Here is an 18,602-nt window from a genome sequence, read left to right as displayed (position 1 = left end):
AGGTCAATCCTTGAGATAGCCATTTAGGGACCTGGACGAAACAGATTTTAAAAAAATCTGTCAGGGATGGTGACAGGTCCTGCTGAGGGGGCAGGGGATTGGACTCAACGATGTCTCAAAGTCCCTTCCAGCTCTATGAGATAATAATAAGCATATAAGTCATCAATTAATTAAACTAAAGTATTATTATTACTATACCTCAGACAGATATGCAATTAAATCTTTTTCAAGGGATCACAATCCTTTGCGTTGTCCTCCTTATTGTCTGTAAGTTTTAAGTGAATGTATCCATAATGCACTGTTGCTGAGCCAACCAATGGATCAAGGTGAGACCACTAACTTTAACGCCTATTATTGACGTAGGACATTCAGGAGACTCATCAAGGGTACAGATGGAGAAGGAAAACCAGCCATGCAAGAATTTTATAAAGCTTTTAACACAATGGATGCAGTGATGAACACTGGCGCAGCATAGGATGAAATAAGTGTTCGATGCATGAACAACGTGTGCAAAAAAAATCTATTCCAAAGCAGTGAATGACTTTGTTGGTGTTGATGAGACCACAATTAGAAAGGAGTTGGTGTCAAGGAGGATGACAAAATCGACATCTTAGATGATGAAGAGATGGTGGTGGATGACTCCCCTGTCCCATCTCCTGTCTCTTCTGCCTAACTCTCACCAAGCAAGGAGTACTGTTTCAGTATCCCTTGTGGTGGGGTGTGATGGCCACCCCACTTCCTGGAAAGGGAGGATCCCTTCTGGCAGCCATTTTCTGTGATGCCTGGCTCCTCCGAGTCACCTGACCTGAACTCAGGAGGTGGGGCCAAGCCTATAAAAGCCCAGGCTGAGGACTCAATTGGAACTGAGCCTCCAGAGGAGCCAGACGACGGTTCTGCACTCCCTGCCTGGCAGCCTGAAGACTCTGCCGGAGGCCAGCCCCCAGGGGAGCCAGAGAACAGCTCTGGGCTCCCAGCCTGGGAGGTGGGGGACTGGCTAAGGGAGGCTGAGGCCTGGGTTGGGCTGCCTGGGCCCTTGCCAAGCCTGATACCCTGTGGACCCCAGCGGAACCCGCCTGACAGAACAGACCAGACAGCCCCTGCGGACTGACTGGAGTATCCACCTCAGCCTGCACCCTGCGCCAGCCTGACGCAGTGGAATCAATAGGCCGTGTAGGCCTGGACTTGGACCATCCGGTCCCCCAGCTGTACCTGACATCCCGTGAACCCCAAGTTGTCAAATGCACTTTGGGTACGTGCTGTTGTCTGTTGCCCTGCCCTGCCTTGCTCTAGAGCTTGAGCTCCTATGTGGTTGTTTCCTGCTCTGCGTTGCTCCAGAGTGTGGGCTCCTGATGGATGTGTGCTACCACAACCTGAGTTAGGGCCTGGGCTCCTTTGACTGTGGCATTGTTTCCCCACCCAGCACCAGGGCTTGGGCCAGCCCCACCTTGCTCCAGGACTTGGGCTTTCTTGGATGTTTGCTGCCCTGCCCTGAGGTAGGGCTAGGCCCTGACTTGAGTTAATTTCCACCAGCACTTGCCTGAGGTAAGGCAGGGGGCTTTTGAACTGTTGCCTCTCACCCACCTGAGGCAAGGTGGGACCCCTCCCCACAAACGAATGACTTGGGGGTTGTTGGACATTCGTGACAGTGGGGTGGGACGGCCACCCACTGACCCGGAAGGGGAGGAGCCCTTCCAGGAGCCCGAACCGGCTACACCCAACTTCCAATATCAAGCACATTAAATCCATTTACCAGGTAAGAACAGCAACATACTTGTCTTACCTATTTCTATTTGTTATTTTTATGGTTATAGGTACGTTATATTTATATACATGTGTGTGAAGGGTTTGTGTTGGAAATGTATCTCAAGCTAATTACATTATTCCCTATGGGTGCTAATTCCCCTTTATAAGTTGTTTCACTGTAAGTTGCTTTAGTTAGGATCCTAACCTGGACTTATAATGGGGATCCCCCTGTATATGCAACTGGAAAACACTGGAGACAATATTTAGCTTTAAAGTTTATCCTCAAAGAATGTCATGATCCAAAAATTTTAAAATGGGTGCTTAAAGTTAAGCAACTAAACACATATCTAGTTTTCTACATAAGTGCCCTTCTGTTAAGATGAGCTGAGTCCCTATGGCTCCCAATGACATTAGTGGGGGCAGACTGTGCTTAGCAGCTCTAAATATCAGGCCAATTATTTGGGTGTTTATGGATTCAGGTGCCTAATCTTATAGCACGTAGGTTTGAAGATTCTGGCCCTATTTATTGAAGTGACATAGATTTACTTTCTGCAACCGTCAGTTTCTGTCCCAAAATCACTGAGCTCAAGACATGATATCTCTGAAATGAAAGGCTGCAATTTTGTCAAAACAAAGTGTTTCATTGATCCAAAATAATTTTTAAAAAATTCCTTTGTGGAGATGACATGAATGTGTCCATGATGTATAGCGCCCCCATGAGGAGTGTCAGGGGAAGCGCTCAGTGAGGTTCCCAGTACCCCCTCCCCAGCAGGTGCTTCAGGGGAATGTCTTTCTAGTGGGCCAGTGTTAAGCCCTCCAGCCAAAGGTGCTTGGCTGCCTCTTCTCTTAGAAGAAACAACAAAACAGCCTGCACTAAGCAAATGAGGTGAAGTAGCGGTACAAAGAAAAAGAACAGAAGAAAAGCCTTGTAAGCAGCTCCCTTCAGAATATGGGCCTGGTTTACTGGGTCTCCAGAGCCGCATCTACATGTGCATGCTACTTCAAAGTAGCGGCGCCAACTTCAAAATAGCGCCCGTCACGGCTACAAGTGTTGGGCGCTATTTCGAAGTTAACATCGTCGTTAGGCGGCGAGACTTTGAAGTCGATAACCCCATGAGGGGATGGGAATAGCGTCCTACTTCGACGTTCAACGTCGAAGTAGGGAACGTGCAGTCGTTGCGCGTCCCGCAACATCGAAATTGCGGGGTCCTCTGTGGCGGCCATCAGCTGAGGGGTTAAGAGACGCTTTCTCCAGCCCCTGAGCTCGATGGTGGCCACATGGAGCGGCCCCTTAAAGCTCCCCGCCCCCTCCCTTCCTGTGCAGGAAGCTGAGAGAACGTGAAGGCGGCAGCCCAGACACGTGGCCAGCCTGCACGTCCCTCAGCCGCCACAGACACGCCCCCCAGCTGCGATGGCCGCACGCCAGCCCCCTAAGCGCCCCCAGGGGACCCCCCCCCAAGGGGAGTCAGGGCTCCCAGCCCAGCAGCTAGGGGGGGAAGCGGCAGCAGGGCCCCTCCTGGACGGAGGCCGAGCTGCGGGACCTGCTGGGGCTCTGGAGCAAGGAGGAGGTGCTCCAGGTAATGGGGAGCAAGAGGCGGAACGCGGACACGTTCGCTCGGCTGGCCGAGGGCCTGGCCGCCCGGGGTCACCCTGCCCGCACTCCGGATCATGTCCGGAGTAAAGTGAAGGAGCTGCGGCAGGGTTACGCCCGGGCCCGGGATGTGGCTGGCCGATCTGGGGCCACCCCCGTCACTTGTCCCTTTTACAGGGAGCTCAGGGACATCCTGGGCCCCCGGCACACCTCCTCCCCTCCGGCCACTCTTGATACCTCGGCCAAGGAGCCCCAGCAGGCCCCGGAGGCGGAGTCCGCCCCGGAGGCAAGCCCCACACTCCGGGGGCCCCCCCAGAAGCCCACCCCCGGGGCACTGGAGGAGGGGAAGTCCTCCTCCAGCGACGCCAGCCTGAGGATCGTCCTGCCATCCAGGAGCTCCAGCCGGGCGTCCGCCCCCCGGGTGTCCCCTGACCGTGGGAGTGGACCGTCAGGTATGTACCCCTCCGGTGCACACCCCTGGGATTGAGGGACGGGGGTAATAGATATGACCAGGGCCCTCCACATGCCCAGATGACCACGGCCCCAAGGACAGCAGTGGCATGTCCCTCAGAAGAGTGCATCAGCCCCTGCCCCCCCCCCCGCAGCACGACAGTGCCATGCCCCATCCCCGGGGCTGGGGGGAGCGGAACCTCTAGGGTCCCCCGGGGGGAGGGGGTGGGACACCCAGCAGCAGCAGCAGCAGCAGCAGCAGCAGCAGCAGCATGTGATGGAGTCGGGGGAGTGCAAATGCGAGACTCAGGCTACATATGAGAAACAAGCAGAATAGCTCCCAGTGGCTAAGGATGATCCTGGGGCTACAACTGGCAGGTTACACCTCTGCCCTGAACAAAGAGGAGGGAGGAGCCAAGCTGGGTTTGAATCAGGGGCAGCAGTTAGAGGCTAGGGGAAGGGAGAGCTAGAAGGCAGCCAGCCTGAGTAGGGGGAAAGCTACACCCCAGAGGGGCACCCCTCAGGGTCTTCTCCCCAGGACGGATTGGAAGGACTGTCTCTGACTGCTGTACTGTTGCTTCTGTGAGAAACTGGGCATCTGTTGCCTAATAAACCTCCTGTTGTACCTGCTGAGTGAGAGTCACTCCTGCCAGCGGACGGGGTGCAGTGCAGGGGGACCCCTGAACCCCATCACAGCAGCATCTCCCAGGGATGGGGAACCTGCAGCAGAGGGGTGGGGGGACAAGGGGCACGGCTCGGGGCCCACACTAATGGCTGTCTCCACTCTTCTTCCCCACCTCCTGTGTTCCGCAGCTGCACCATCGGAAGAATGAAGGTTGAAGGTCCGCATGTAGGCCCCCCATGCCTCCTGGAGCCAGGCCAGCGCCCGCTCCTGCAGCTGGAGGTCACCGAGCAGCGGCTGCGGGTGGAGGAACGCCGCCTCCAGCTGCAGGAGCAGGCGCTGGCCTGGCGCCAGGAGGCATGGGGAGCCTACATGCGGACCTTCAACCGTATCGCAGACTACCTGGCCCCCCATGCCGCGCCGTCCGCCGCTGCGCCCGCCCTGCCTGCTCCACCTGCTGCTCCACCCGCTGCTCCAGCTGCTGCGCCGTCCGCCGTCGCACCGCCACCCACCACCGAGGGCCCTTCCGCCGAGGGGGACCTGGGGCCAGCTGACACCCGCCGGCCGTATCTCCCGGTCTGCCCAGCCCCCAGCCAGTCCCAGCCAGGGCTGAGGCCAAGGCGGGGATCCCGGCCGCCCAGCCCCAGCGCTGGACTTTAGGGGGTGTGGGGCCCAGGACGTGGCCCCCCCTCCCCCTTTGTATATATTCCCCCCAGTTTTAAGTTAGTTTGTTGTAAATAGTTTGTATATTTGACCCCTGTTACTATGCTGATCCTTACCCGCCCATGTAAATAGTTCTCCCCTTCCTTGTCTTCCCCTTTCATCTTATCCCTATTTATAATACATATATACGTAAGTTAGATTTTGCCTGTAAATAGTTAGTCTTGTTGATAATAATAATAAGAGTTCTACAGATATTTTAGTTGACGAACAACTGTCTGCTTTTATTTACAAGAAAAGTTGTGGGGGGTGCTCTTGGGTGCTCTGTGGTGTGGGCGTAGGGACAGGGAGTGTTGTGGAGCATGGGGGGGTACAGTGGGGGGTCTGCGAGCGGTCACCCCGTGGCCTCGCCGAACTTGGCCCGCAGGGCCTCCCGGACCCGGGTCCCTTCGGGGTCCACCTGGCAACTGGGGGCAGCGGGTGGCTGCACATCGGCCCTGCCAGCCTCCACAGCCCAGCCCTGAAAGAAGTCCTCCCCCTTGCTCTCCACCAGGTTGTGGAGGGCGCTGCACGCGCCCACAATCTGGGGGATGCTGGTGGGGCCCGCATCAAGGCGGGTGAGGAGACACCTCCAGCGCCCTTTGAGGCGGCCAAATGTGCGCTCCACCACCTGGTGTGCGTGGTTCAGGCATTGGTTGAAGCGCTCCTGGCTGGCAGACAGATGGCCCATGTACGGGTGCATGAGCCAGGGCCGGAGGGGGTATGCCGCATCTGCGATGATGCAGAGGGGCATGGTGGTGTCCCCCACAGGGATCTCCCGCTGGAGGATGTAGGTCCCTGCCTCCAGCCGGCAGCACAGGCCCGAGTTCCGGAATACCCGGGCGTCATGGGTGCTGCCAGGCCAGCCCACATAAATGTCCAGGAAACAGCCCCAGCTGTACACCAAGGCCTGGAGGACCACTGAGAGGTAGCCCTTCCTGTTTAAGTAGCGTCCTCCACTGTGTTCCGGGGTGCAGATGGGGATATGAGTCCCATCCAGAGCCCCGAAGCAATTGGGGAAGCCCAGGGTGGCAAAGCCCGCGGTGGCGGCATCTGGGTCCCCAAGCCTCACGAGCCTGTGGAGGAGCAGGGCATTGATGGCGCAGATGACCTGCAGGGGAAGCACATGGGAGAGCACCAATGAGGGGTGTGCAGGGTGTGTGTGGCCCTCCCCTGCCAGGGCTGCCAGAGCCCCCCTCCCCTCCCCTCCCCTCCCCTGCCAGGTCTGCCTCCCCCCCCACCCCCGTGGGTCCTCTTACCTCCATGAGGACAGCCCTGATGGTGGCCTTGCCGACGCCAAACTGCTGGCCCACGGATCGGTAGCTGTCTGGAGTGGCCAGCTTCCAGACAGCAATGCCAACCCGTTTCTCGATGCTGAGGGCACGCCGCATGAAGGTGTGCTGGTGCCTCAGTGTGGGGGTGAGCCACTGGCATAGCTCCAGAAATGTCTGCCGGCTCATGCGAAAGTTCCGGAGCCAGTGGTCGTTGTCCCACTCGCCGAGCACCAGCCGCTCCCACCAGTCGGTGCTCGTGGGGTAGCTTCACAGCCGGTGGCGTGTGCGGCGGGGGGGGGGGGGTGCTGCAGGGTTGGGGGTTGCGTCCTCCTCCCCTGCGGGCAGCTCCTCCTCTGTGGCAAGGAGGTGCTCAGCTGCCTCCTGCATGGCATGGAGCAGGGCGAGCACTGCTCCTGCAGGGGCGGCTGTGTGGACCTCTGGCTGCTGCTGCTGCTGGGGGTCCATGACTGCGTCGCTTGAGGTGTGCGTGTCTATGGTTCTGCAGACCGCGTGCTGTGCAGGCTGCATGTGTCTGGGAGGGGCCCTTTAAGGGAGCGGCTAGCTGTTGCCCCGGAAGTGCTAGTCAGCCCTGTGACCCTGTCTGCAGCTGCTCCTGGCACCCTTATTTCGATGTGTGCTACTCTGGTGTGTAGACATTCCCTCGCAGCGCCTATTTCGATGTGGTGCTGCGCAACGTCGACGTTGAACGTTGACGTTGCCAGTCCTGGAGGACGTGTAGACGTTATTCATCGAAATAGCCTATTTCGATGTAGCGTGCACGTGTAGACGTAGCCCAGTGCAACAGTCAGTCTTTTCCCCTTTTTAGCTGCAGAAATCCTCCTTCAGCAAGGGGACAGGCTCTTCTGGTTGTCCACCCTCTTTTTGAGGCTGGAGTAGCTCAACAGCCTGTTCCTTTCCCAGGACTGCTCACTTCTAATGGAGCTCACATCTTTTAACGCCTTTTCCTGTCCAAGCATCCTTTGCCAAGGCCAAAAGGCAGGAGCCCTCCACCTCAAAGTAGACTTATCCCCTTTGAAGCTAGTGTGGAGTTTATAAAGCCTGTCAGAGAAGAATTTTGAAATTTTCAGATTTTTTCAAACTTAAAAAGGAAGCCAAATGTTGAAAATGTATAATTCTTTGAGAAACAGACCTTCTGTTCTCTAACAATTTCTCTCTGATGACAGCATTACCTCTGTGGGTAAGTAGCATGAACTTTCCCAGATATGTATCCCCCTTGACAGAAAACGAGTGGCTGCTGTTCCAACCAAGCTGTGGATTATTGTTGATTATTGCAGGAAAAGGTGAAGTAGCAAGTGTGAGATCTGTGTTGTTATAATATAGTCTCTGTTTAGTAATAATGTTTAATGTTTCTGTCAAGTGACCCAGAGCCAGACAGCTTGATCTGAGGGTGAAGGATCCTGGTAACTTGTTATTTCATATTAATTATAACCTCTTAGTAATGGCCCATCAGGATTTCCTCGCTGCAAATTCAGCATTAGGAGGCCCTGATCCTTAGCAGCAAAGGTCAAACAATCTCAGAGTTTCAGAAATCTAGTAACACAGGTGGAACTGTTGTGAGATTTAACAAGCCTGATGCTCAGTGGGGAGTTGATTTCTAATACAGAGCACATTTTCAGTGACCACAATCATGGACTGGTGGTAATTGGACCTGTGCCTTCAGTAACATGTCCTAGTTGACATTTCAATTATCGTAAAGAGGAAGCGGAAAACCTGCATTCTTGATAGACAGTTCTCTCTAAATGTTCTATTATCCATCCTTCTTTTGCCCCACTGCAACAGTATTCCCATACCTTATTTTAAAGGATAACATCAGATACTTGCCTGTAATTATGCCATTTTTCTCTACAGGTTCCTGCCAGCTGACCTTGAGAGACGTGTCCAGAATCTCCGTGAAACTCAAGTGTCCCACAGCTCCTGGCTCTGGCAATCAGAAAGGGAAATCTGTTAAGAGGAGATCCCATTTACTTATGATGTGATTCATGCTGCAAGGTTAGCACTGAAGAAATAAAACACTGAGCCAGGGCTAGTGAAACCCAGCAGGAGCCATATGTAAGAGCTGCAGGGGAGAGTGAGAATGCAAGGTGTTAAGAATCTCTCCAGCTATCATCACTTAAATTATGTTATCCCATCCTCATCCTCACTGTGCAGAGAACCTAAGAGAATGGCAGCAGGAGATTTACGCACAACTTGTTTTCTGTCTCTCTTCTTGGTCTAATCTAATTAGAACAATCAGGCTAGCCAGATCCTGAAAAAGCACTTGTGTTTGCTGTTCTCCCTCAACATACCACACTGACTACAGTCTTCTACTGTGCCTTTGTAGGGACTGAGTTATCAGGCCTTGTATCTGCAGGAGCAGCATTAGCAGATATCCCATTTGGGCTGGGTCTTTTAATTTCACACATCAAGGTCAGTTTTCTCTGATCAGCACTTGGATAAACTCTTGCCAAACAGCTCTAAAAATCTTCAGTATAATAGCAACTATCTCCTGTAAAATGTATACAACTCTGAAACTTTTAAAGGATTTTTTATGGTGTAGCTCAAGAGCTCTTGAAATGTTCAGTTCCCTAGTGTGCAATGAAAGCCTATAAAATGGAATGATTGTCAAGAATATACCATCCTCCCTCAATTTTGATCTTCAAGGAAGACAACCTGACTGATTTTTGATCCAACTTGCTGTTCTCTCTTCAGTCGATGCACTGAAAAAGACAGCTTTTGGCTTACTTTATATTCACTGTGCTTTCTGTTACCTGGATTCCTGCCCAAATATGTTGTCCCTCAGCTCTGCTGACACCAGTTGGCAATCTCTGGACTGCAAATTTGTATTTTATTTCCTCTCCACTTTTGTGCAATTTCTCATTCCCTTCTCACTATGAGAAAAGAAAGGCTGGCTATAGCCATATTTGTAGTTTTGCAAACCCAGAGAGGGAAAACTCTGAGACCAGTCTCCAATGGCCAGTAGTCAAAACATTATAGAAAGAACTGCTGGCACAAATCTCAGGAATAGCTAACGACATTAAGTATTCAGTAGTGGGTATCTGTGTCCCTAATCTTGATCAGGCTCTATCCACAAAGTTCCAATCTAATTTCCTGCTGCAGTTACAGTCCAATTTTAATTCTGTTGCACAGGTCTGAAAAGACAACTTCAGTTTCATTGACTCACCAAGGCTGTGTCACCCTGGAAGTCCGATCATGTTTAATCTGCAACCGATCAGCAAATTCTTTTGCAGAATCAACAACCATTATAAAGAAAGGCAGAAAGTAGTCAACTGATAGCAGAAGTCTGGAAGCTCCATGTTCTATTTAAAGTATATATCTTTTTTTTCACCATGCGGATGTGTTCAGTGAAATATTAAATGAAATCCATATAAATACCCAATTTCAAGTACTCCTGTCCTGGAGTCACACTAGGGATGTTGTGTGTCTTCTGAAGGTACAGATCATACAGTATGAACAAATATGCTAATGTTGGCTTTGCTTTTTAGCCATTACAACTCCTTTATTTTCTGAAGAGTCTTTCAAAACCATACCACCTCTTCAGTGTTTGACAAATATAATAACTGTTCCCGTTTCATCTTTGTCTTTTAGCTTTAATGCTTCCGTAAATACACACGAGGTTAAATTACTGTCTCATAGATTCCTGATGGTTATAATTTTTTTTCAGTGATCTGCTAAGATTTTGAAGTTCTAGTGGCAGGAAATCTGCTCTTTGAGCACAGAAAGATATCACACTTTCTAGCACACAGATGAGATGGACTATGAAGGAGAAAATCCCTGGATAAGTAGTTAAATTTCTTTTATGTTCTTTGAACATTCTCTCATGGATGACTAGTCTCTCGTTTGAAATCTTACTTCTTGAACTCTTATGCTGCCCATAACCAAACTCTTCTTTGCAGGAACAAGGAAAAGCCTAACCAAAGGTCATTAAGACAAAATAATGCCTCTAAAAAGCACTAGCTAACCTGAATACAATAATCCATTTTTTCTAACTTAGTTTTAAATTTGAGGTTGTCAGAATAGTGCTCAGTGAGGGAACAGGATTAAAAGCACTGCTTGAAGATAAGATTAGTGAAGAAAGATAATTGTGCAAAGCTCCTTCAGATCACTTTGCCACTGGAATTTAATCTTGACCTGCAACAACTCCCCTTCACCTCTCCAGACATATCAGTCCTAAACCTCTCTCGAATAGACACCGCCACATGAACCAAACTGGGCTAAAATACGTGGGGGGTGAGATACAGCAAATAACCTCTGCACTGAACTACAAGGCTCATTCTCATTTCTTGACGTACCTTTTAACTTAGTTTGACAAACAGGATCAGAATAAAAAACTCACCTTTTAAATAGTTGAACATAAAAAATTTGAAAATATGCGCGGCATGCAAATAAATAGCTACATTTTCAATGTACTTACTTGCAAAAAATCATATTTGGTGCCTAAATGTAGGTTCCTAAATCCATATTTGGGTACTTAAATATTTAAATTTATAGTGGCCTGATTTTCTAAAGCACTGAACAATTGTAGCATCCATTGACTTCAGTGAGTGCTACAGGTGCTCAGTACTAGTGTTCCCTCTGATTTTTAACATCCATGTACAGAACAAATTTTATGTGCACCAAGGCATGTGTGGCTATGCACCGCCACGCATAGTGGGTGGGATTGGCACTCTGCTTATCAGCTGAGCTGCACCTGAATCTCCCATGGGTGGTCGCCCAAGTGCTCAGTTTAGAGGGAACCCTGCCTAGCACCTCTGAATATCAAATCACTTTCTTTTTTGTGAGTAAATATGGATTTTGGAGCCTAATCTCAGGAAGCTAGGTTTGAAAATTTTGGCCATCACCGTTAACAGCAGTTTTCAGGCACTGTTGATGAATGATGGTGGGACTTCATTATACTCACTGTCTTCATGCGTGCACAACAGTTGTGGTGGGCTTCGTGGTCCATCCCCAGGTGTGGTGAAACACAAAACTGATGTGTAATAAGCTGTGAATTTCTTCAAGTTGGTAATGCAGCCACTGTGAGCTCCATGAAAATCGGGAGCAATGGTGACCACGGTCACAGACTCTGGTTCATCCACTGGCCATGCCAAGAGCTAGAACAGAGAAAATTTAAATATAGATTAACATTCATTAAAAGTTGTTTCCACTGACAATACACCTCACTGCCAAGATCTTGTTAGTCCAGTTACAAAAACAAAACAGTGAAAACAACTGTAAATGCTATCATTATGCAACTTGTAATAATTTCTGTTACTGGGTTCACTGGATGAGTTTGTATATTATAATTGACTCTCAACAGAATAAAAAGCATGTTTTAAAAATAAATTTCCAAACTTCTTCCAAGCTGAGTGCCAAAAGTTAGGCTCCTATATCCATATTGAAGCACATGAAGTATGTTGTTTGTAAACTCTAAGCTCAGAAGGGGACCTTCCAGGAATTTATCAAGCTCAGTCTTAAAGCCAGTTAGGTTTTTTGTTCCACTGCTCCCCTGGGAAGGCTGTCCTACAACTTCACTCCTGTGATGGTTAGAAACATTTGTCTAATTTTGATCCTAAGTTTGTTAATGGCCAATTTTCTTATGTTCACATTAGCCATGTCTACACGTGCACGCTACTTCGAAGTAGCGGCACTAACTTTGAAATAGCGCCCGTCACGGCTACACGTGTCGGGCGCTATTTCGAAGTTAACTTCGACTTTAGGCGGCGAGACGTCGAAGCTGCTATCCTCATCAAGAGATAGGAATAGCGCCCTACTTCGACGTTGAACGTCGAAGTAGGGACCATGTAGTCGTTGCGCGTCCCGCAACGTCGAAATTGCGGGGTCCTCCATGGCGGCCATCAGCTGAGGGGTTGAGAGACGCTCTCTCCAGTCCCTCAGCTCAATGGTGGCCACGTGGAGCGGCCCCTTAAAGGTCCCCTCCCCCTCCCTTCCTGTGCAGGAAGCTGAGGGAATGTGCAGGAGGCAGCCTAGACACGTGGCCAGCCTGCACGTCCCTCAGCCACCCAGAACAGGGCCAGCACCTGCCATGGCTGCCCGGCAGCCCCCCCAGTGCCCCCAGGGGAGCCCCCTCCAGGGGAGCCAGAGCAGCCAGGCCAGCCAGCCCGGCAGCCAGGCTGGGAAGCAGCAGCGGGGCCCCTCCTGGACGGAGGCCGAGCTGCGGGACCTGCTGGGGCTCTGGAGCGAGGAGGAGGTGCTCCAGGTAATGGGGAGCAAGAGGCGCAACGCGGATGTGTTCGCTCGGCTGGTCGAGGGCCTGGCCGCCCGAGGTCACCCTGTCCGCACTCTTGACCATGTCAGGAGTAAGGTTGAGGAGCTGCGGCAGGGTTACGCCCGGGCCCGGGATGCGGCCGGCCGATCTGGGGCTGCCCCCATCACTTGCCCCTTTTACAGGGAGCTCAGGGACATCCTGGGCCCCCGGCACACCTCCTCCCCTCTGGCCACCCTTGATACCTCGGCCGACGAGCCCCAGCAGGCCCTGCAGCCGGAGTCCGTCCCGGAGGTAAGCCCCGCACCCCGGAGGCTCCCCCTAGAGCCCACCCCCGGGCCATCACGGCAGGAGGAGGAGGAGGGGGGCTCCTCCTCTGCAGAGTCCGGGCTGCAGATCCTCCTCCCGCCCTCCCGGAGCAGCAGCCGGGTGTCCACCCCCCGGGGATCTCCGGACCATGGGAGTAGACCGACAGGTATGTACCCCCCTCTGATGTACACCCCTGGGGTTGAGGGGCAGGGGTAATAGATATGTGCCCAGGGCCCCCCACATGCCCACATGGCCATGGCCCCAAGGACAGCAGGGCCATGTCCCTCACAGCAGTGCATCAGCCCCCCTCCCCCGCATGACAGTGCCATGGCCCATCCCCGGGGCAGGGGGGAGCGGAACCTCAAGGGTCCCCCGGGAGGAGGGGGTGGGACACCCCGCAGCAGCAGCATGTGATGGAGTGGGGGGAGTGCAAAAGGGAGACTCAGGCTAGATATGAGCAACAAGTTGAATAGCTCCCAGGGGCAAAGGATGATCCTGGGGCTACAGCTGGCAGGTGACATCTCTGCCCTGAACAAAGAGGAGGGAGGAGCTGAGCTGGCTTTGAATTGGGGTGGGGGCCGCAGGTAGAGGCCAGGGGAACGGAGAGCTGGAAGGCAGCCAGTCTGAGGAGGGGGAAAGCCACACCCCAGAGGGGCACCCCTTGGGGTCTTCTCCCCAGGACGGGTTGGAAGGACTGTCTCCAACTGCTGTGCAGTCACTCCCGAGAGAAACCGGGCATCTGTGGCCTAAGAAACCTCTCCTGTCAGACCCTGCTGAGTGAAGTGAGAATCACTCCCGCCAGGGGACGGGGTGCAGTGCAGGGGGACCCCTGAACCCCATCCATCCCAGTAGCATCTCCCGGGGACGGGGATGGGGAACCTGCAGCACAGGGGTGGGGGGACAAGGGTCACGGCTCGGGGCCCACACTAACGCCTGTCTCCATTCTTCTTCCCCGCCTCCTCCTGTGTTCCGCAGCTGCACCATCGGAAGGACCGGAAGAGAGCGCCGGCGAGGCATCAGTGGTCCCGGAATCCCCTCTGGGGCCATTGCTCCAGGCAAGCCCCTCAGCGGAGGACCGACCGGCCCCACGGTGGGCTAGACGGCAGACCCCGCAACAGCACCTGATGGCGACGGACCCCCAGCTGCTGGCGATCCATCGTCGGCAGCTGGAGGTCGCGGAGCAGTGCCTGCGGGTGGACCAACGCCGCCTGGACCTGCACGAGCGGGCGCTGGCCTGGCGCCAAGAGGCATGGGGGGCCTACATGGAGACATTTAACCGTCTTGTGGACTACCTGGCCCCCCATGCCGCGCCGGCCGCTGCAGCGCCCGCCCTGCCTGCTCCACCCGCCACACCACCTGCTGCTCCGCACGTCGCCGTCCCGTCCGCCATCGCCCCGCCACCCACCACCGAGGGCCGGACCGCCGAGGGACACCTGGGGCCAGCTGAGACTTGCCGGTCATATCTTCCGGTCCGCCCGGCCTCCAGCCAGCCCCGGACAGGGCTGCGGCCGAGGCGGGGCTCCCGGCCGCCCACCCCCAGTGCCGGACTTTAGGGGCGTGGGGCCCGGGATGTGGCCCCCCCGCCCTTGTATATAGTTATATATGTCCGAGAAGAGGATTGTTTTATTGACCCATTTCATTTATATGTGTGCCCCCCTTTGCCCCGTCCCCCCCACGTAAATAGTTCTCCCCTTCCTTATCATCCCTGGTTTTCTTTTTATTGACCAACTTATCCGTTATGTGCAATACCTTTTATTATTGTTTTATTTGTACAGAATACTTTTGTTAGAAGAGGTCTTGTATATAGTTTGTTCTTGTTTTAATTATAGTTAAAAAAAAAAGTTCTAAAAGAAAAACCAGTTTAAGTTCAGCCACAAGTGCGTGCTGTCATTTGTCCAGGAAAAGTGTGGGGGAGGTGCGGTTGGGTGCTCCGTGGTGTGGGCGTAGGGGCAGGGAGTGTTGTGGAGGAAGGGGTGGGCAGTGGGGGGCCTGGCAGAGTTCACCCCGTGGCCTCATCATCGAAGTGGGCCCGCAGGGCCTCCCGGACCCGGGTCCCTTCGGGGTCCACCTGGCGACTGGGGGCAGTGGGTGGCTGCAGGTCGGCCCTGTCGGCCTCCACAGCCCAGCCCTGATAAAAGGTCTCCCCCTTGCTCTCCACCAAATTGTGCAGGGCGCAGCAGGCACCCACAATCTGGGAGATGTTGTTGGGGCCCTCATCCAGGTGGGTGAGGAGACATCTCCAGCGTCCTTTCAGGCGGCCAAAAGAGCGCTCCACCACCTGGCGCACGTGGTTCAGGCGCTGGTTGAAGCGCTCCTGGCTGGCGGAGAGATGGCCCATGTACGGGTGCATGAGCCAGGGCCGGAGTGGGTACGCCACATCTGCGATGACGCAGAGGGGCATGGTGGTGTCCCCCACAGGGATCTCCTGCTGGGGGATGTAGGTCCCCGCCTCCAGCCAGCGGCACAGGCCCAAGTTCCGGAAAATCCGGGCGTCGTGGGTGCTGCCAGGCAAGCCCACATAAATGTCCTGGAAATGGCCCCAGCTGTCCACCAAGGCCTGGAGGACCACAGAATGGTAGCCCTTGCGAATGATGTAGCGTCCTCCACTGTGATGCGGGGCACGGATGGGGATGTGAGTCCCATCCAGAGCCCCAAAGCAACTGGGGAAGCCCAGTGTGGCAAAGGCCGTGATGGTGGCATCTGGGTCCCCCAGCCTCACGAGCCTGTGCAGGAGCATGGCGTTGATGGCATGCACAACCTGCAGGGAAAGCACATGGGAGAGCACCAATGAGGGGTGAGCAGGGTGTGCGTGGCCCGGCCCGGCCCTGCCCTGCCCTCCCCTCCTCTGCCCTGCCCTGCCCTCCCCTGCCCTGCCCTCCTCTGCCCGGGCCCCCCTCCCCAGCCCTGCCCTCCCCCCGTGGGTCCTCTTACCTCCATGAGGACAGCCCCGACGGTGGCCTTGCCGACACCAAACTGCTGTCCCACGGATCAGTAGCTGTCTGGAGTGGCCAGCTTCCAGACAGCAATGCCGACCCGTTTCTCCACAGGGAGAGCACGCCGCATGGCAGTGTCCTGGTGCCTGAGTGAGGGGGTGAGCCACTGGCACAGCTCCATAAATGTCTGCCGGCTCATCCCGAAGTTCCTGAGCCAGCGGTCGTCGTCCCACTCCTCAAGCACCAGCCGCTCCCACCAGTCGGTGCTGGTGGGGTAGCTCCACAGGCAGCGGCGTGTGAGGCGGGGGGGCGGGGCGGGGTGCTGCAGAGTTGGGGGTTGAGCCTTGCTGCCCTGGGGGCAGCTCCTCCTCCGGTGTAGCAAGGAGGTGCTCAGCTGCCTCCCACATGGCATGGATCAGGGCGAGCCCTGCTCCTGCAAGGAGGGCTGGGTGGACCTCTGGCTGCTGCTGCTGCTGCTGCTGGGGGTCCATGCCTGCGTCACCCGGGGTCTGTGTGCCTATGGCTCCTCAGACCGTGTGCTGTGCAGGCTGAGTGTGTCTGGGAGGGGCCCTTTAAGGGAGCGGCTAGCTGTTGCCCCGGAAGCGCTAGTCCGCCCTGTGACCCTGTCTGCAGCTGTGCCTGGCATCCCTATTTCGATGTGCGCTACTTTGGCGTGTAGACGTTCCCTCGCAGTGCCTATTTCGATGTGGTGCTGCGCAACGTCAAAGTTGAACATCGACATTGCCAGCCCTGGAGGACGTGTAAACGTTATTCATCAAAATAGCCTATTTTGATGTCTCCAAATCGAACTAAGCTACTTCGATGTTGGCTTCACGTGTAGACGTAGCTATTGACTCTTAATGTAAAGAACTCCCCTCCCTCACAGTTACTTATCCCTCTGATCAAAACAAAAAGCAGTCACGTAGCACTATAAAGACCAGCAAAATGGTTTATTAGGTGAGCTTTCGTGGGACAGACCCACTTCTTCAGACCATAGCCAGACCAGAACAGACTCAATATTTAAGGCATAGAGAACCAAAAACAATAAGCAAGGAGGCCAAATCAGAAAAAGATAATCAAGGTGAGCAAATCAGAGAGTGGAGGGGTGGGGGGGGAAGTCAAGAATTAGATTGAGCCAAGTATGCAGACGAGCCCCTATAATGACTCAGAAAGTTCCCATCAAGATTTAAACCATGTGTTAATGTGCCGAATTTGAATATAAAAGGCGAGCTTTCATATTCAAATTTGGCACATTAACACATGGTTTAAATCATGTTGGGAACTTTCTGAGTCACTATAGGGGCTCATCTGCATACTTGGCTCAATCTAATTCTTGACTTCCCCCCCCACCCCTCCACTCTCTGATTTGCTCACCTTGATTATCTTTTTCTGATTTGGCCTCCTTGCTTATTGTTTTTGGTTCTCTATGCCTTAAATATTGAGTCTGTTCTGGTCTGGCTGTGGTCTGAAGAAGTGGGTCTGTCCCACGAAAGCTCACCTAATAAACTATTTTGCTAGTCTTTAAAGTGCTACTTGACTGCTTTTTGTTTTGATAGTGTATACACTAGCCCGGCTTCCTCTCTCTTACTTATCCCTCTGATGTATCTGTAGACAACAATCATATCTCCCCTCATCCTTCTTTTGGTTTCGCTAATAAGCTCTCTGAGTCAAGGTAGGTTTTTTATTCCTTGGATTATCCTACTAGCCCTTCTCTTCACATGTTCCAGTTTGAATTCTTCTTTTTTTTTTTACACGAGACCAGAATTACACACACAGTATTCCAGATGAGCTCTCACCAGTGCCTTGAATCTCACCTGATGCATCCTAGGACTGCATTATACCTTTTCAAATAGGTTCTCAGTGCTTGTGACTCCCATTGACTTTGCTGGGTTTTTGGGCACTCAGCTCTTTCAAAAACCAGGACACTTATCTTTAGGTATTTTAAAGGATTCTTAAAAAAATACTTTTAATGTGCATGTGAAGGAAGTAATAGGTCGAACCCTTTTGAAAAGTAGAGATACCTGACTTCAACTAGAAATCATGAAAAAATAATGTGGTAGATGCTATATGGTAGAAACATGCTTGAGAAACGCGCTCGAGAAAATATAGTTCAGAATTCCCACAAGAAGCAGGAACTACAAAGTTGTTGCAATCTAATGAATTATAGAAATCCAAGCAAATAAAGGCCGACAGTTTAATAGAGTTTTCACAATCTGTTGATGGGTATATCAACAGATAGTCATTTCATACTGTTGCTAGGGAATTTGCAACTTACATAATAAATAGCTATAAAACAAAAGTCTCAAAAATAGCTAGACTGATAATGAATTAAGTATGTTAAGTGCTTCAGATTGAAACAAAAGAGAAAATGTAAAATATGGGAAACTGAAAAAAAAATATTTAGGGCAAAATCTTGGCCCCACTGAAATCAGAGGGAATTTTGCCTTAGTGTAGATGAGAAATACAGGAGTTGATTTTCAAAAGGCACAAAAGTCCTTCAGGAACCCAGTGCCTATTGACTGTCCAAGTTCTTGGGCATCTAATTCCCATTTATGCCTTTGAAAATCTCTGCCCTAGTATCAAAGGAATTAAGATTTGCAACTGATGAAATGATCCTGTCCTCTCAGAGAGAACTGACATAGTCAGCGGATATTACCTTAGCAGTGAAAGCAGCTCGCCTAATTTAACATACACTTCCTTCTGTTGTAAGACGTCTATGACGATATATGGCAGGGCTCTGGAAATGCATGGAATTCTC

At 52.6% G+C, this 18,602-nt stretch overlaps 1 protein-coding gene across 4 annotated transcripts in view; it reads right to left on the bottom strand.

Annotated features, from left to right (window-relative positions):
* SDK1 (sidekick cell adhesion molecule 1) overlaps positions 1–18,602 on the bottom strand; it is a 727,049-nt gene that overhangs the window by 151,842 nt on the left and 556,605 nt on the right. For all 4 annotated transcript variants that reach the window (XM_075010599.1, XM_075010598.1, XM_075010600.1 and 1 more), the window contains 2 exons: positions 11,298–11,490; positions 8,222–8,320 (listed from right to left, as the gene is read on the bottom strand). In XM_075010599.1, the coding sequence (XP_074866700.1) occupies positions 8,222–8,320; positions 11,298–11,490 (292 nt within the window). The remainder of the gene's footprint in view (positions 1–8,221; positions 8,321–11,297; positions 11,491–18,602) is intronic.

The sequence above is a fragment of the Carettochelys insculpta genome, chromosome 16 (genome assembly GCF_033958435.1).
Source record: "Carettochelys insculpta isolate YL-2023 chromosome 16, ASM3395843v1, whole genome shotgun sequence".
Lineage (NCBI taxonomy): Eukaryota > Metazoa > Chordata > Testudines > Carettochelyidae > Carettochelys > Carettochelys insculpta.
This window is presented reverse-complemented; position numbering and strand designations above follow the sequence as displayed.